The sequence below is a fragment of the Cavia porcellus genome, unplaced genomic scaffold (assembly GCF_034190915.1).
Source record: "Cavia porcellus strain 051 isolate PalLab524CR breed Dunkin Hartley unplaced genomic scaffold, mCavPor4.1 scaffold_11, whole genome shotgun sequence".
In the NCBI taxonomy this organism is placed as follows: Eukaryota; Metazoa; Chordata; class Mammalia; order Rodentia; family Caviidae; genus Cavia; species Cavia porcellus.
In genome coordinates this window covers 82,703,683-82,718,078 of record NW_026947494.1, presented here as the reverse complement: position 1 = coordinate 82,718,078, position 14,396 = coordinate 82,703,683, and the positions used below count along the sequence as shown (strand labels likewise).

The window sequence follows — 14,396 nt, the reverse complement described above, 5'->3', positions numbered from 1 at the left end:
ATGCTTCTCATGCTGGACAGCAGCTGACCAGCGTCAGGCAGCTGGGCTTCACCTCTGCTGTTCTGTGTTTCCTGGAGCCCCAGATGGCAGCCTAGGAGGCCGCAGCCTCGGCCCTGCCCCACTGGAGCCACCTGACTGCCCTCCCCAGCCTGCTTCTCTTCTTAGCCTATGCTTCTGACCTGGATATTCTAGGAGAAAACCAACTTTATGATGTCCTCAGTGAAAAAAATTTTTACACTTTAGGAAGATTTTTTTTCATGTAAGTAAATTCATATACCAGGTAATAGTCTTTTGGCAGATTGTCTTGATTTCTGCCTCAAAAATATTTTATCCTTGCATCTCCTCAGTGCCCTCAGACCTGACCTTGATCTGGCTGTATATTACTCCCCAGAGAAGACTTTCGTGGACATGTACTCTGACATGGACCCTCCACATCACCCTGACCATGTCACCATCCTCTGTGTAAACATGGTTGGTTCACTGCTTGTTTCTTTTGGATGATTCCTCATGTGAACTTTCAGGCAGGAGCTTTGCTTGTGCTGATCACTGTATATCCCCTGTACCTGGAAGGTGCCTGCTGCAGTGGATGTGTAGAGGCTTGTTGAATTCACCCTAATTTGTGGCACCAGTTCCTTATTCTTGGCTATTGCCCTCAGCCAGAAATTGGTAAATCCCAGGACCCCTTCTGGTGGCACTCTAAGTAAATGACTCATGAGTGTTTGTTTCCCATTTGCAAAGGGTTACCCAGGGACTGAGCAGGGCCTCTCTCCTGACTCCAAAGGACCCAGAGGACCCAGACCACCAGGGGCTCCAACAGAATGCAATGGTTTGGTTTCCCTTTTCCACTAGAGGGTGGACATTCCTCCTGGGTGACTTCAGGACCAGGAAGTGGGAGAAAAGCCCTTTTACTCACTGGCACCCTGGCACAAGCATCAAGAGGTCCTTACCACCTCAGGCCTTGTCTGAACACTAGACTGGCCCGGTTCCCTGAGGCACCAGGCCTCCGCTTCTTGGATCAGAGAAGAGTTGAACCAGTCCTAGCTGACCTCTGCTTCTCCTGGGATTTCCCATTTCCAGGAAAGGGAGTGAGCTCATGTGCCCTCTTTAACAGAGCTCGGTTGAATCCAGCCTGTGGAGGGCACTGGAAACACCCGGGTTTCTGTGAGTTCACAGTTCTTGTCACCAAGAGAGCAGAGTACCCGCTTTGCAAGCACCATTTTGCCTATTGATCTCTTCGCATGGTGCAGTCCTCCTGTGTCTCTGGGTGGCTGGAAGCCTGTCTCCTCTGTCCCCACCTGGGGAAAGCACCCTGTCCCAGCCCCCTGCGGCAGAGCTGAGCTGAGATCTAGTGGCTGTGAATGCTCACTAGAGCCCTTGCATTTCCACCAGCCTCGTTTCAGTCTCTAGGCCCTGGGCCATTCCCAGAAGGCTGGTTCTCCTTCAGGTCCCAGCAAGAGACCCAGTGTGACAGTGGAGGGTTCGGAAGATGCAATCTGCACTCCAAGCACTTTTCCCAACTCGTCCCAGGCTCGTCCCAGTCCTCTACCTCTGCATCTAATCCGGAAGGGGAAACCTCCTGTCTGAGCAGAGCCTGCATTTGGAACGTGTGTGTGTGTGTGTGTGTGTGTGTGTGTGTGTGTGTGTGTGTCTGTGTGTGTGTGTGTGTGTTGGGGGAGAATCACCCAGAGCCAAGGATCAAATCTGGCCAATGATATGGGCCCCCTCAGCTCCTCAAAGGATGCTTGCTCTCCATTGCAGGAAGCCAAGCTTGTGGGGGCTCTAGCTCCCGCCTTGCACTAACCTTCAGGGTGCATGTTGGCCACTGTGGCACATCCTTCCTCCCCTGCTGTCCTCAGTCTCTACTATAACCCGCTCCCGACTCCATGTGTGTGTGCACATGTGGGTACTGATGAGGTGGGCGCTGGCCTGCACCCCCAGGTGATTTCCTCCTTCTGTACCTAGCCCTGCCCTGGCACCTACCCCAATGTTCCTAATCACATCACATCGTAAGAACATTATCCTGGAGTGAGAGGAAGACCGTGGCGGCAGCATGCCTGGCTTCGCCAGGGCTCCTCCTAGCCAGACCCTTGTGGGACAGACACCCTGTGTGAGAACAAATAAGCAACCGACACGTTTTCCTCAAGTGACATATTTCAATATAATCTCTAAAACTCTATGAATTCAACAGATAAAATACCTCTGGGCTATTTTGTTACAAAATATTTGCCATTTGGATTAGTTGCTGGATGCAGCCACCCTGCCTTTCCCTAGAGAGGCATTTCTCCAGCAGGGTGAAGGGTGAGCACACGGAGGGGTGCTGTGAGAAGAGCGGTGTCCCAGAACTCGGGGACAGACAGACAGATGGTCACCAGGGAAGCCTATTGGCTACAAGAGCTATCCTGGCAGCTCTGGTGCACAGTGGTGGGGAAGAGGGGAGCCAGAGGTCCAGGACCTAAGTGTTCGGGGAAGGAAGATACCTTTAGAACAGACAGAGAGGCAGGCTTCCAGGACGAGTGCTGGACGGGCCCACTTCAGGCTTCAGGTCTGGCAGTGGGACTTGCCCTGAAGGGGTGAGGAAGCTAGTTTCATCTCCCACTCTTCATTCTGGACTTGGACCAAATGGATAAAACAGGAGAGGAGCCCCCAGAATAAGGTCTAGAGGGTTGATGAAGTGGGGCTGTCTCAGGGTGATCGGGGCTCAGTCAGCGCTGCACGGCCCTTATTAGAGAGCAGGAGGACCCCTGAGCATCTCTGCTGGACCCTTTGGGAGGCCCTGACTTGGCTGCTCCCATGGGGAGGACAGAGGACATCCCTAGTCTCTGGGCAGGAGACAAAGAGGGGCCCCAGCTTAGCCTGCTGACTGGGCAGGGAGGGAGGCTGCAGGAGCTGGGAACTCCAGCTTGCTCCGCAGTGAGGAGGGCCAGTGTCTCCTGCCCTGACCCTTCCTGGGTCAGTGCTGCCCACCAGGGCTGATCTCTTGCTGTGCAGGATGCCCCTGTTGCCTAGGGGCCCGTGGCCACCAGGCAGCCTGCTAGGGTGAGCCTCTGACCTGGGGAAGGGGCGGGGTCCAGGACTGCAGAGTCAACCCTGAGACTGTGGTTGCTGCCTGGGGGGAGTTGGGCTTTGGCTGAGCGTGAGGGAGGGGCAGACATTGCTGTCCCTGCCGGCTGCTCACACTGTGAGCAGGGACAAGGCCCTGATGGTGGGCACAAAGTAGTCTAGGGCCATGTCCTTCTTCAGCAGCGCTGGCACCCACGGCTCCGTCCCTTATGTTTAGCTGCACTCATCCCTCATATTGCTTCATACCTCACACTTGGCCTCCTGCTCATGGTTTGCCTTCTACTCATTTTTAGCCCCTCATTCAAGATTCACTCACTCCCATCCCTGCATCTCCATCACCCCTCAAGACCCTGAGGTCCCCACCCTGGCTCGGGGCATCAAGGTTTCTGAATTGTGGGCCCATCTGTGCAGGATGCCCCTGTTGCCTATGGGGCCCGTGGCCTCCTGGCAGCCTGCTAGGGTGAGCCTCTGACCTGTATCCAGGCTCTAGCCCAAGCTCTGGTTCAGCAGAGCCCCTGGAGGGTCCAAGGCAGCCAGCATGGGGGGAACAAACGGGCTAGGAGTCACAAGGGACACAGAAAATTGGTTCCAAGTTACGGAAACCAGGCTGACAAAAACAGAGCCAGAAATAAACTCACCGAGTAACGTCATGATGACGTCTGGGTATTCCTACACATAGGGGAAACTAGGTCACTTGGGCCCTCTGAGGGTGGGGATTAGCTTTGCCTCCTCCCTGGCCCGGAATGCTGCAGCAGAGGGCGTGTGCTGGGGCTGCAGAAGCCCATTTGCTTCAGACTGAGCCACTATCTATCATGTCTCCCTGCAGCTTTATACCTGGGGTCTGAGAGGGAGGACTGGTGAAGGACAGCTGTAGGTGCAGGCACAGGACCACAGTGTGGCCAGGCTTGTAGCATATACTTCCTGAAACCTCCACGGTGGGGTGGCCAGGGCTTTGAGGATGGGCCATCTCTCCTCAGGCTGAAGCTTTGTGGGCACCTAAGGTTGGCTTTATGCTGTTCACCCCGGGAGGCCAGCAGTGCAGCCCTGCTTGGCTCCCCTTTGTGACATCAAGGGTCTCAGCCATCCATGCCTGAGGGGTTCTGTGATTTACAGGGGACCTCTAAAGGCTTTGGGGCCACTGCTCCTGCCTGCTTCTCATCCAGGTTCCTCCTGTAGGCCTCTGAACACCAAGAGACAGCCCTGACTCTGAGTGCAGCGGAACCTCTACCAGAACCGGCACTGGGGAGATCCCCTTGTTTCTGTGCAAACAGTGGAAGAAATTAACCTGGTTCTGCTGCATGCTTACATGCCAGTGCTTATGTGCACTTGACTTTGGCTGGGTATTACTGGTGCTGGGGAACCAGTGAATGATTTTTAAAAGTGCATTTTGCAGATATACGATCTCACAATCTCATGACCTCTTTTCTCCTCCCTTTCTCAAAACTTTCCTGAAGCCAAGGCAGGTCTTGAGAAGGCCTTGGGAGGAGGGGCCAGATAGCCAATGTCCTTGGGGACCCAGCAGCAGCCTTCTAAGACTGCTGGGATGGAGGATAGGGGAGCAGAATAAGCTCCTCCTCCAGCCTCCTGCCAGCTGTTCCCCCAGAGAGCAAGCTACCCTCTTCCACTCAGCCCAGCCACAGGTACACCTGGCTATGGGCCAGTCCCCCTCCATCCAGGGCCCTGTTGCCACTGCCAGCCACCCCAGCCTCCCGCTCCTGCCTGTGCACTGAGGCTTGGCCATGAGCGGACTCAGACCTGCATGCTGGTCGGGCCCTCAGCTCTGAGTGTCCTCACTTCACGGTCCAACTCGGGAGAGTGGTGGCCGGATATGTTACCTCACCTGGCTCTGAGGCCCCAGGAGAGGGAAGTGGTGTGCCCAGGTTTTGGGGGTGCTCAGCTGATTAAGGACAGGATGGCTGGACCAAGCAAATCCACGTGCCAGGGATCAGGGTTCTCTTTCCAAACAGTGATTGATGACCAGGAACGCCAGGATATGGGTAGCAGCTAAGGGGCAGCCGAGGACCCCTCTGGTGGCCAGCCTTCCTGGAGCCACAGGCTACTGGGGGCAAAGCTACACCAGGCTCCTGGAGCCGCTGGAATAGCGCCTCCGGTGCAGCAGGGAGCCGGGTGGGCAAAACTGGTGGGGGTGATTGTAAGGGGGCGGGGGTGGGGGCAGTGGAGGCTGGTGGATGACCTTGACCGGGGACCCTGGGCCCCCCAGAGGTGTGGAGCTGCAGGAATCAGAGGAGGACGAGGTGTAGCAGGAGAGAGCCTGGCTCAGCAGGGGCTCCATGCGCGCCAAGCAGGGCTTGTCCAGGACAATGACCTTGACAATTTGTTGGCACTGCACCAGGGTGCCTGGGGGAGTGGGTGGCAGCGGTGGCAGCAGCGGGGGCTGCTCTCTCAAAGGGCTAGGCTGCGGGTCTGGCATTGGCGCTGGCGCTGGCGCTCCCGTCTCGGCCCCCAGCCTGGAGTTGTGCTGGGACGTTTGAAGCCTGTTGTGAATTGACACCTAGTTTAGAAACAGCCAGAGAAGCATGACATGTTACGAGACTAGTTCCCAGGGCTGGGACAGGCTGCCCGAGCCTCCCTTTGTCTCCCTCCCTCGTGCCCATCTCTGCAGCCCATTGGGTACTCTCATTTTTTTCTCTGAGCCTCTGCCCAACTCTCCACCCAGAGGAAAGCTGGCTGTGACCCTAGCTTTTCTGATCAGGGAGAGCAGAGCCCAGAGTCTAACGGTGGGGAAGGACGGCTCCACAGCCTCAGTCACCTCCTCACGGAGACCGGCTTCACACACCTCTGCATTCTGACTTTAGGCACAGCTGTTAGCTGTGGGTTCCAGCCAACTGCTCCCCCTCTGCCTTCCTACCCACTGAGCTTGAGAAGTTGGCATTGCCTCTGGCCCCCTCTGCCTCCCAGGACAGTGCTGAGAACAGGAGCCTGAGACACAGGGACAGAGCCAAGCATTTCGGATCCTTCCCCGCATCCTTCTTCCTCCTGCTTCTTTAGAAAGAGAACCTGGCTGTAACTGACATCAGAAAAGATGCCCAAACCCCAGAATGCTAGAGACCACCAAAGGGGCATTCTGGACCTGCTCTGTCCTCTCACGCACCATGTGGCCATGGCTCTGCCTTCAAACCAGCCTGGACATCTGAGGGCAGAGTTGGGTGCCCACCTGCCTTTCAGCCCAAGCTGGGTTCTGCTTAGGGTTGCCTGGTAGCAGGAGGGGAGAGTTAGAGGGATTCTGATTTTCATCCCTGGTTTGGGGGAGGAGACAGTACCCCGAGGCCCATGGGACCACAGGGGTCAGCGTGAACGCATGTGGCCTCTTCTTGCTAGCAGTTGGGAGGAGGAGGAGCTGAGCACTGGGAGGTTAGTGCACTCTAGAAAGACAAGGATGTAATTTCTTCCCCTGTCTCTACCCCCAAGTACCCAAACCAGTAGTTATGACACTCTATAAGCCCCTCCAAACACCTCGGTCCAGCGGGGAGGCTAAGGCCCTTCTCTCTGAGGATGCTTCCAGTTGTGCTGTCTGAGCTGGGCTCTACCACCTATGGCCTGCTGCTCAGAGTGCAGAGGGGGTATCAAGGCTGCAGGGGAAGAGACCTTATCCCAGTGCAGCCCAGTACCATCTTGGAGCCTTCAACCAGCACTTCCTGGCCGTGCTTGTTGGCTAAGGGTGCCTTCCTAAGGGCCCTCCTGGACCTGAGCACTCCTGTGGGCTGCCCTCCTTGAAGGGCCCCCAGCTCGTCCTTTGCCCCTCAGAACTCTAAGCTCCAGCAAGCGGGTCTGCATGTGTCAGGTTTCATTCTCCATCCTCTGGCTCAGTGGTACCTTTCCAGCCCCAAGATCCCTGCAACGAATGAAGGCTCCTCTGTGCCCCTTGCTGTCCTGCCAAGACACACAGCAGACAGAGGGTATGACCGGAAGCCCCTTCTTCTTGGGGACCCGCCGTGAGTCTCATTCGGAAGACTGCCTCTGTCACTACCACTGCCGGAGGCCATGGGCTCTTTTCCCCTCTACTTGTGTTCTGAACTGTTCCCAGAGAGAAAAGTGCTCTCAGATCAGGTTGGGAGCCCTTCTGCCTTCCCTGTCCCACCTTCATGGCCACCCCTCCTTCGGCAAGCGCCTGGTCACCCAGTCCAGACCAGTGGGCTGATTTCTCCTTGGCTGATGCTTCCACACGCCCTCAGCCCTCGGCCTCAGCCCAAGCTTGCTTTCCCACTCCCGTGCGCTGGCTCTGCCTCCACCGTGGATGACCGAGTCCATTATCTTTAATGGTCAGTAAGTGAAAAGCGGGATGTGACAGCAAAATGTCCTCTCATTCTAAACCCCTTCTCACTCCCTACTCAGGAAAGAGGGAGAGAGAGAAAAGAGATAGAGGGTGAAACATGAGCAGCAGGTCAGGACAGCTCAGAGAAGACGGATAAGCGCCTGCCAGAGGGCTCGGCCAGGCAATGACGGAGGACAGGGCAGAGGACGAGAGCTTGGGGTCCAGCGGAGAGGCCACGGGGCGGCAAGGCTGTCCACTGTGCAGGGGAGCGGGGGCTGGCAGGGCCCTGGAGCTAGCTGAGGGGAGGGAGCCTTGCAGATAGCCACATGGGTGGGTGTCAGACTGCCGCTGCGCGGCTGTGGCCAGGGCAAGGGCAGGGCTGGCGACTTGGCATGTTTATCTGCAAGGCTGAGATGGGCAGCTGTGGGAAGATGGGAGAGGAAGGTGGGGATGGAATACCCACCCAGGGGCTGGTCAGCTGCTGGGCGGAAGCTCCTCCGAGTAGGGGTTGCCTGCTCCAGACACTCGTGTGTGGGGAGTGGGGGCCATGGAGTGAGGAGGAAACTGAGCTCCTAGGGCATCCTGCAGTTGCCAGGGCTCAGCAACCTGGTAAGTGGGCTCCTTCCTCACATCTAGCGGGCCCTGCAGCTGGTGGGGCTGGGAAAGGACTGTCTGTATGAGCAACTAGTGTCCTGGTAGCAAAGATATGGGGCCGGGGCTCCATGGGGTACAAAGGGGTCCAGTGTGGGGGCTGTAGCCCAGGTAGACTTGCTGGAACAGCTGCATGTTCCCCAACAGGGGAGACACCTTGGGGCTGGCAGGGACATCCCATGTTCTTTCCCGTGTGGCCTGAGAGTGGGTGTCCTTTGTTTCCAAGACATTCCCAGCCCTGCTCAGTCTCATTCCCGCTGTGTATACCCCCCTACTAAAGCCAGCCTTGCAGGGAACCAGCTGTTTCAGAGAGAAGCCCCTTCTTTGTCCACCTCTCAGTTCTCCATCTTCCTCAGGGAGGTGCCCAAAGGGCACATCAGGCCCAGAAATGACTGCCTGGGGACCTGACTTAAGTGTGACTCTCCAGGGCAAGCCCAGGCTCCCTCTCAGGGGGATGGGTGCCGGGGAAAGGGACCCTGGGTTCTCTGATAGCGCCCTGGGGCAGGGGTGGAGGGGTGCACAGGAAGGAGGGCTGTGAGGTGTTGTGGGCTCCCTCTCCTGGGGCTGGGCTGGGAGTGGGCGGAATGTGCTGGCGGATTAACTAGGCGCTGGAAGAGTGGTGTTACTCATGCTAGCAATAACTTTTAATTGTATCTCTTGAAATTGGGAAAATGGTGAGTCGGGCTGGGGAGGCATGGATTAATACCTGAGAAGAGAAACAACAGAGAAGGTGAGAAGAAGGACGAGGGGGCACGAAGACACTCACCTGGATGCACCAGGCCTCTACTTACCTCCCCTGGGCTCTCCGCGGGCTTCTCCCCCAGCGCAGCGTCCCTCTTGGCTTTGAATGTAAACAGCACAGCACTCATTCTCTACCGGTCCTGACGAGGGCCCAGACCCGCCCTCCTCCTCCCCAGGCGCCTCTGCAGTTTAGCGGGCCTGGGCACCCAGAATGTGGGTGTGGCACAGGCCTAGCTCAGAGCACCGGAAGGTGGGAGCCCAGGTCTGCCACCTAGAGGTGTTATCTTGGGTGAGATGCTGCACCTCTTTGGGCCTCCATAATAGCGGATCCCTGACATGCTTTCTGATGTTGGCATTCTTGCGTCTAATTCCCACAGCTCTTTCCCAAGAGGACCGGGAAAGTCAGCTTATGAGGTGGGTGCTGGTCTGTGGGCACTACGGTGATCAGCCTCGGGTTCCTTGTCCCTCCTCCTATGACTTGATGACTTAAGCCTGGGACAGAACTCACCACAGTGCCTGGTGCATAGCTGAGCCCATATGGCCTGTGATTACGGCCGAGGTGCTCTGCCCATCCTGCAGGGCAGCAGGGCCCCGCAGGGCCCCAAGGACAGCTTGATGGCTCTTTCTAAGTCATCCCCTGGCCTCCACTGCCCTTCTGCAGGAACCACTGATTTCTCCACTTCCAGCAGGGGGTGGGCAGTTTCTCTTGCTTTGGTCAGCCTACTGCTTTTCAAAGCCCAAGAAAGGACTGTGGCATCTCTTGGGCATCAGAAACAACTCACTAAAGAGGCAGCTCATGAACAGATTCCTGGGGACACCATCCTGGTGTGACCAGGGCTTGCATTTCCCAAAGAGAGGCCAGCAGAGCTGTAGGTATGAGATGAGAGAGAATAAATCACAGCAGAGGGTTGGCTCTGGGCTTAGATAGTTGTGAAAACAAGCTGTGACTGCCACTCCTGACCTCACAAAATCAAGGGCTGCTGAAGTCAGGCTGGGTGGTGAAGCACAGATGCTGGCCACAGGTGGAACCTGTCTGCAAGGGTGACATCACGGTGAGAATTTTCATGAAGCAAAAGAGCCCCATGGGGTGCTTAGAAAGCAGGTCACCAGTCCTAGCAGGCAGGACCAGTTCCTGTGCTCCTGCCTGTGCCAAGTCTGTCATCGGGGCCAGTGCACAGAGGTTGAAGGGCACCCTCCAGAGTTCCTCAGTTTCAACTGGCATCTCGCTGTGACCTGATCCCAGCGCTCAGCACAGGGCAGAGGCACACACACTCAGTACGGTCCGCTGACTGTGACTCGAAGGGACTGAGCTAACGGATAGACCGTTCTGGGTGGTTTACTGGGACTGAGGTAGGATGGGGTTTAATTCTCAAATTACTGCTCCTTCTAATTTTTTATTTGCGGGCTGATGGAGGGTGGAGGTGGCATTGTCCTCTGTGCCCTCTATGGGGGAAGGCAAAGTTGGGGCAGCAGATAGAAAGAGGGGGCATCAGAAGCTGAGGGAGCAAGTCTAGAGAGTGTGACCGAGGGGACATCAAGCCTGCAGATGTTTGCCTTGGCTAAAGTGAACAATTCAATTTGAATAAACCATTTGAGAAATTGACTGGAGGCTTGTCTTGATTTCAGGGTATCTGACCTGGACCTGTATTGGTCAGTGCATGGGGCCTGTCAGGGAAAGAACTGGACCTCTCATGGGGCATGAGACTCCCAGACCCTACTGGCTGCCTTTCCTTCCTCCCCTGGTCCCCCTCTCTTGGTTAAGGATGACAGGACTTGGCCTGATTCCTCTGGAGCGAATGGTGCCACAGACATGGACTCCTGAACTCTGGTGCCATTTGCAAAACAGGTACTTTTTTCTTCTACTTTCCTTCCAACTTCCATTATTAAAGCCCAAGCGAATAAAGACAGAAAGCTAGGAGCTCCTCAGAGGAAAGAAATGACTAAAAACTGGGCTCATCTTCCACCCAAGTCCCCCAGGAGCCAGGGTCAGATCTGCAAGGGGCTTCTGTGGACTGGGGCGCGTGTCAGAGCGCATACTCACCTGTGGGTGATCCTTGCTTTGACTGCGGTTCCACCTGGGCTCCCCCGGACTTGAAGGAGAGTGTCTTTGTTCCCTGCTGCTTCTCCAGCTCCCCTAAGGAAGGGGGAGGCCATGAGCACATAGAACCTTGACCTCCACCATGCATGTGAACAAGGGCATGAAGAGAGCAGGATGGGGAAGCGGAGGACGGGGAAGCCCTGCGACATGCTGGGAGACAAGGACCTCAGGGTCTGGAATGGCACTTCGTAGCTCTGGGAGCTGCGGTATCTTCCTCTGTACATGGAGATGACAGGACCTACTTGAATGTCCAAGATCAGTGAGAAAGGCTAGCAAAAGGGAGGCCAACGACCCAGGGAAATCCTGGCTGCACTGTTTCCTAGCTATGTGGCTAGACAAGCTACCTAACCGTCTATGCTTCACTGGAGAAGATGCCTTCCCCACTGCAATGTGGTCATTAAGAACAATGCTGACAAATACACATAAAGCACATAGAACAAGGCCTGGGTCACAGAAAGTGCTCACATGACGACACGTAAGGGCACTTGGTGGCTAGGCGTGTGGCCCAGTGGTGCAGCACTTACCCAGCATGCATGAGGCCTCTGGGTGCATCCCCAGCACTGTGAAAGAAAATGAGTGCTTGGCATATAGGTCTTATTGCAGTTGGTGACATCTAGTCCCCCATGTGCCTCCTGCAGGACTGAGTGGCCATAGTTGCTGAGAGGTCCCACCTGCCCTGGGTCTGCCAGCATGCATGGCCCACAGTCAGGATACCTGGATGTTTTGGTCCCCTACGCTAATGCTCTCTCTAGGTTAGAATTGTGTACCTTTGTGTTCTCGCAGTGGTGCTAGAAAACTGTCAGCCGCCCTTCTTGGAGACCTGACAGTCAGTGCCAGCTATGTGACAGTTGTTACTAAATCAATCCTCTAGCTTCAGGGTTCCAGGAGATGTAATCCACGCCACTCTCCTAGGTTCCGTTTGCTGTCTTTCTGGTTGTCTGGAACCCAGGAACACTACTCCACAAGCTGCCACACCAGAACCATTCAGTCTATTCACACCTATTTTTATTGAACCAAGGATTGGATTGGGAAGAACACGAACCATGGAGTCAGATTTAAATGTGAATGCCAGCTGCTCCCAATGGGCCCGTTTGCTTTGGGTAAATTTGCGTCCTAATTGCACATAAAGAGTCAGGAGGACATGGTGCAGTGAGAACTCACAACACCTCAGTTCCTTTACATTTAAGATAAAGAGAATAATATGAACCCATGGGAGTTTGTAGGAATTAAATGATGGCTCTGGCCATCAGCCTAGAGCCTGGCATGTAGTAAGCACTCAATATACAGTCACTGCCGTGGTTTCGTTTTCTCTCACTTTCTGACTCCCTCTCCCGCCTGCTTCTTGGCCAGTCCTTCGTCTCCCCCAGATGTTCCTTCCCTCTCTACTTGAGGACTAAGATCCAAACTTTAGCCTTTGCCTGTGTTATGGCCTATGACTAGTGTCTCCCACAGCCTCCTATGATCATAGGCAGGGGTTTTGGGAGATGGTGACTCGGGCTGGGGATGTGGCTCAGTGGTAGAGCTCTTGCCTTGCATGCACAATATTCTGGGTTTGATCCCCAGCATCACAACAGAGAAAGAAAACAGGGAGGTAACAGGATCAGCCCACTGGGGTTTGTAGCTGCGTGTAATGTTGGCAGGTGAAGCCTGATGGGAAGAGGGGGGGTCACTGTGGGTGTGGCCCAGAAGGCTGTATATCCCCACATCCCTCCCTGCTTCCAGCCCACCGTGCTGTGAGCTCTCTGGCCTTTGTGATGCCCCTCTGTTCTGCTGCTCTGCCTTGGCACCAGCCAACTATGGACTGAAACCTCTACAAACCACGAGCCGAAATAAACTGTTCTTCCTTTAACTTGTGGGTGGATGTCGGGTATTTCGCCTCAGCCACAAGAAGTAACTAAGTGCACTGTTTCTTTCCCCTTCGGCCAGCAGGAGCGAAGGTTCCACGCTTGACATAGCAGATTCTGGCAATATTTGCTCCTTTGTTACTTTGGGAAGGGATTTATGGTGTGCCCAGGGCTGGGGGAAGAAAAGTACCTCCTGCACCAATGCTGGGGCTAGATGTGCAGTGCCTTCCCAGGGTGGCAGGGGCCACCTGTGACACTCTGACAACAGGAGACGCAAAGCCTTGAAGATGTTCCAGAACAATGGCCAAGGTGCCTCTCCGGATATTTCGCCCAGCCCTGGAGCAGTGTCTATATGTGACATCGCTGCCCCCAGTGAGCCAACCCTGAACTTCTCACTGCAAAGCTGTCCCCTGAGTTGTCTCTCGTAAGCTTCTGTTTTGTCTTGATTTTAGCACTTCTCTTAGGAAATTGCCCGGCTCAGAGTGGAAGGAACACAGAAAAAACACTTAAGTGGAGCCAGAATTAGGCGTGAGTGGCCATGGCTGTGGTCGAGACTCACCACTTCCCTTCCTAGAGCCTCATTTGTCGGATGGAGTCAATGCAACTACCTCAAGGTCACTGCGAGGTCTAGCAGGGTGGACATAAACTGCACGACCCCTGCAGGAGCTTCGAAATGATGATTAAACAGCACTGTCCTGTCCTACTGCCCCCTGCTCAAAGTCTCCCACTACCTTCCTTATTGCTCAATGTACATCTTTTAATTAAGTGGCTGCAAAAGTCAAGCCTGGAGTCTATTTGTATTTTGATTTAGTTTCTGAATCCATCCTCGTAATTTCCCCTTCAAGTCCATAGGAAATCTCTGCAGTGCTTAACCACTAAAAGCCTGCAGAAGGGCACAGTTTTATAAGCTCAGTTCTTAACCCCAAAGCAACTGGTAATCACCTAGACATGTGAGGAGACTCGCTTAGATTCTGAAATGCCTGAGCTGGAACCATCCAGAACCCAAGTGTTCCTGAGAGGAACTGAAAGACAACTCTAAGATGAACGATGGTAGGGAAACCAGCCTGGATTTTTCAAACAGAAAATTACATAAAGAAAGTAAGTGGAGGGATCATGGACCACTCTAGATTAAAAGAGACTGGAGAAATGAGAGTAACCAGATGCCCTGTGTGCACTTGGACTTGGACAAAGGAGGTAACAACTATAGAATAAAACAGTTTAGAGGAGGAAAAAGTCCATGAGCTCATGGACTTGTTGGGTTCGTAGCCTGTTTGCCGTTCAACATGGCAGAGGTCTTTGTACAAGTGCCCACGTGCATGCCTGTGCCTGAAGGGATGTGTACACGCGTGTGCCCACTCTAGGACTCCTACTCCGATGGTGAAAATGCCCACGTCACTCATGATAGTGCTGTGGTGCTGGGAGGAGCAGGTGGGCAGGGGAGGCAGATCCAAGCAGGGCAGGGGAGGAATGGGTGATGGTCCTAGAATCCAAATTGCCTGTTTGCAAACTGCCCCTGCCCACTGTCTCAGAGAGCCCGGCCCCGGCATCCTTACACTCTATCCGGATCTGTTCCAGCTCCGTCACCTCAGCGATGGACTCCTTCAAGTCTTCCACGAACTTCTGCATCTCGTCCGAGCCCAGGGCACAGAAGTGCAACACCTGCTTCTTCTCCAAACCCGACAGTGGGGTCACCAGTGTGATGCCGTGAGAGTAGTCTGGAATCAGCCCC

The 14,396-nt window shown here is 54.9% G+C and overlaps 1 protein-coding gene across 12 annotated transcripts in view; it reads right to left on the bottom strand.

Annotated features, from left to right (window-relative positions):
• Positions 1 to 2,133: 2,133 nt before the first annotated feature.
• Positions 2,134 to 14,396, bottom strand: part of Iqsec3 (IQ motif and Sec7 domain ArfGEF 3) — a 95,587-nt gene continuing 83,324 nt past the window's right edge. Inside the window, exons 11-15 of one of the 12 annotated variants that reach the window (XM_063258555.1) lie at positions 14,221 to 14,382; positions 11,348 to 11,383; positions 10,767 to 10,859; positions 8,776 to 8,825; positions 2,134 to 5,572 (exon numbers count right to left, since the gene is read on the bottom strand). In XM_063258555.1, coding sequence (XP_063114625.1) covers positions 5,132 to 5,572; positions 8,776 to 8,825; positions 10,767 to 10,859; positions 11,348 to 11,383; positions 14,221 to 14,382 — 782 coding nt within the window. In that variant the 3' untranslated portion in view covers positions 2,134 to 5,131. Of the gene's footprint in view, positions 5,573 to 8,606; positions 8,691 to 8,775; positions 8,826 to 10,766; positions 10,860 to 11,347; positions 11,384 to 14,220; positions 14,383 to 14,396 lie in introns of those variants that run through there. The other 11 variants (XM_063258557.1, XM_063258558.1, XM_023566550.2 and 8 more) reach the window with 11 other exon arrangements.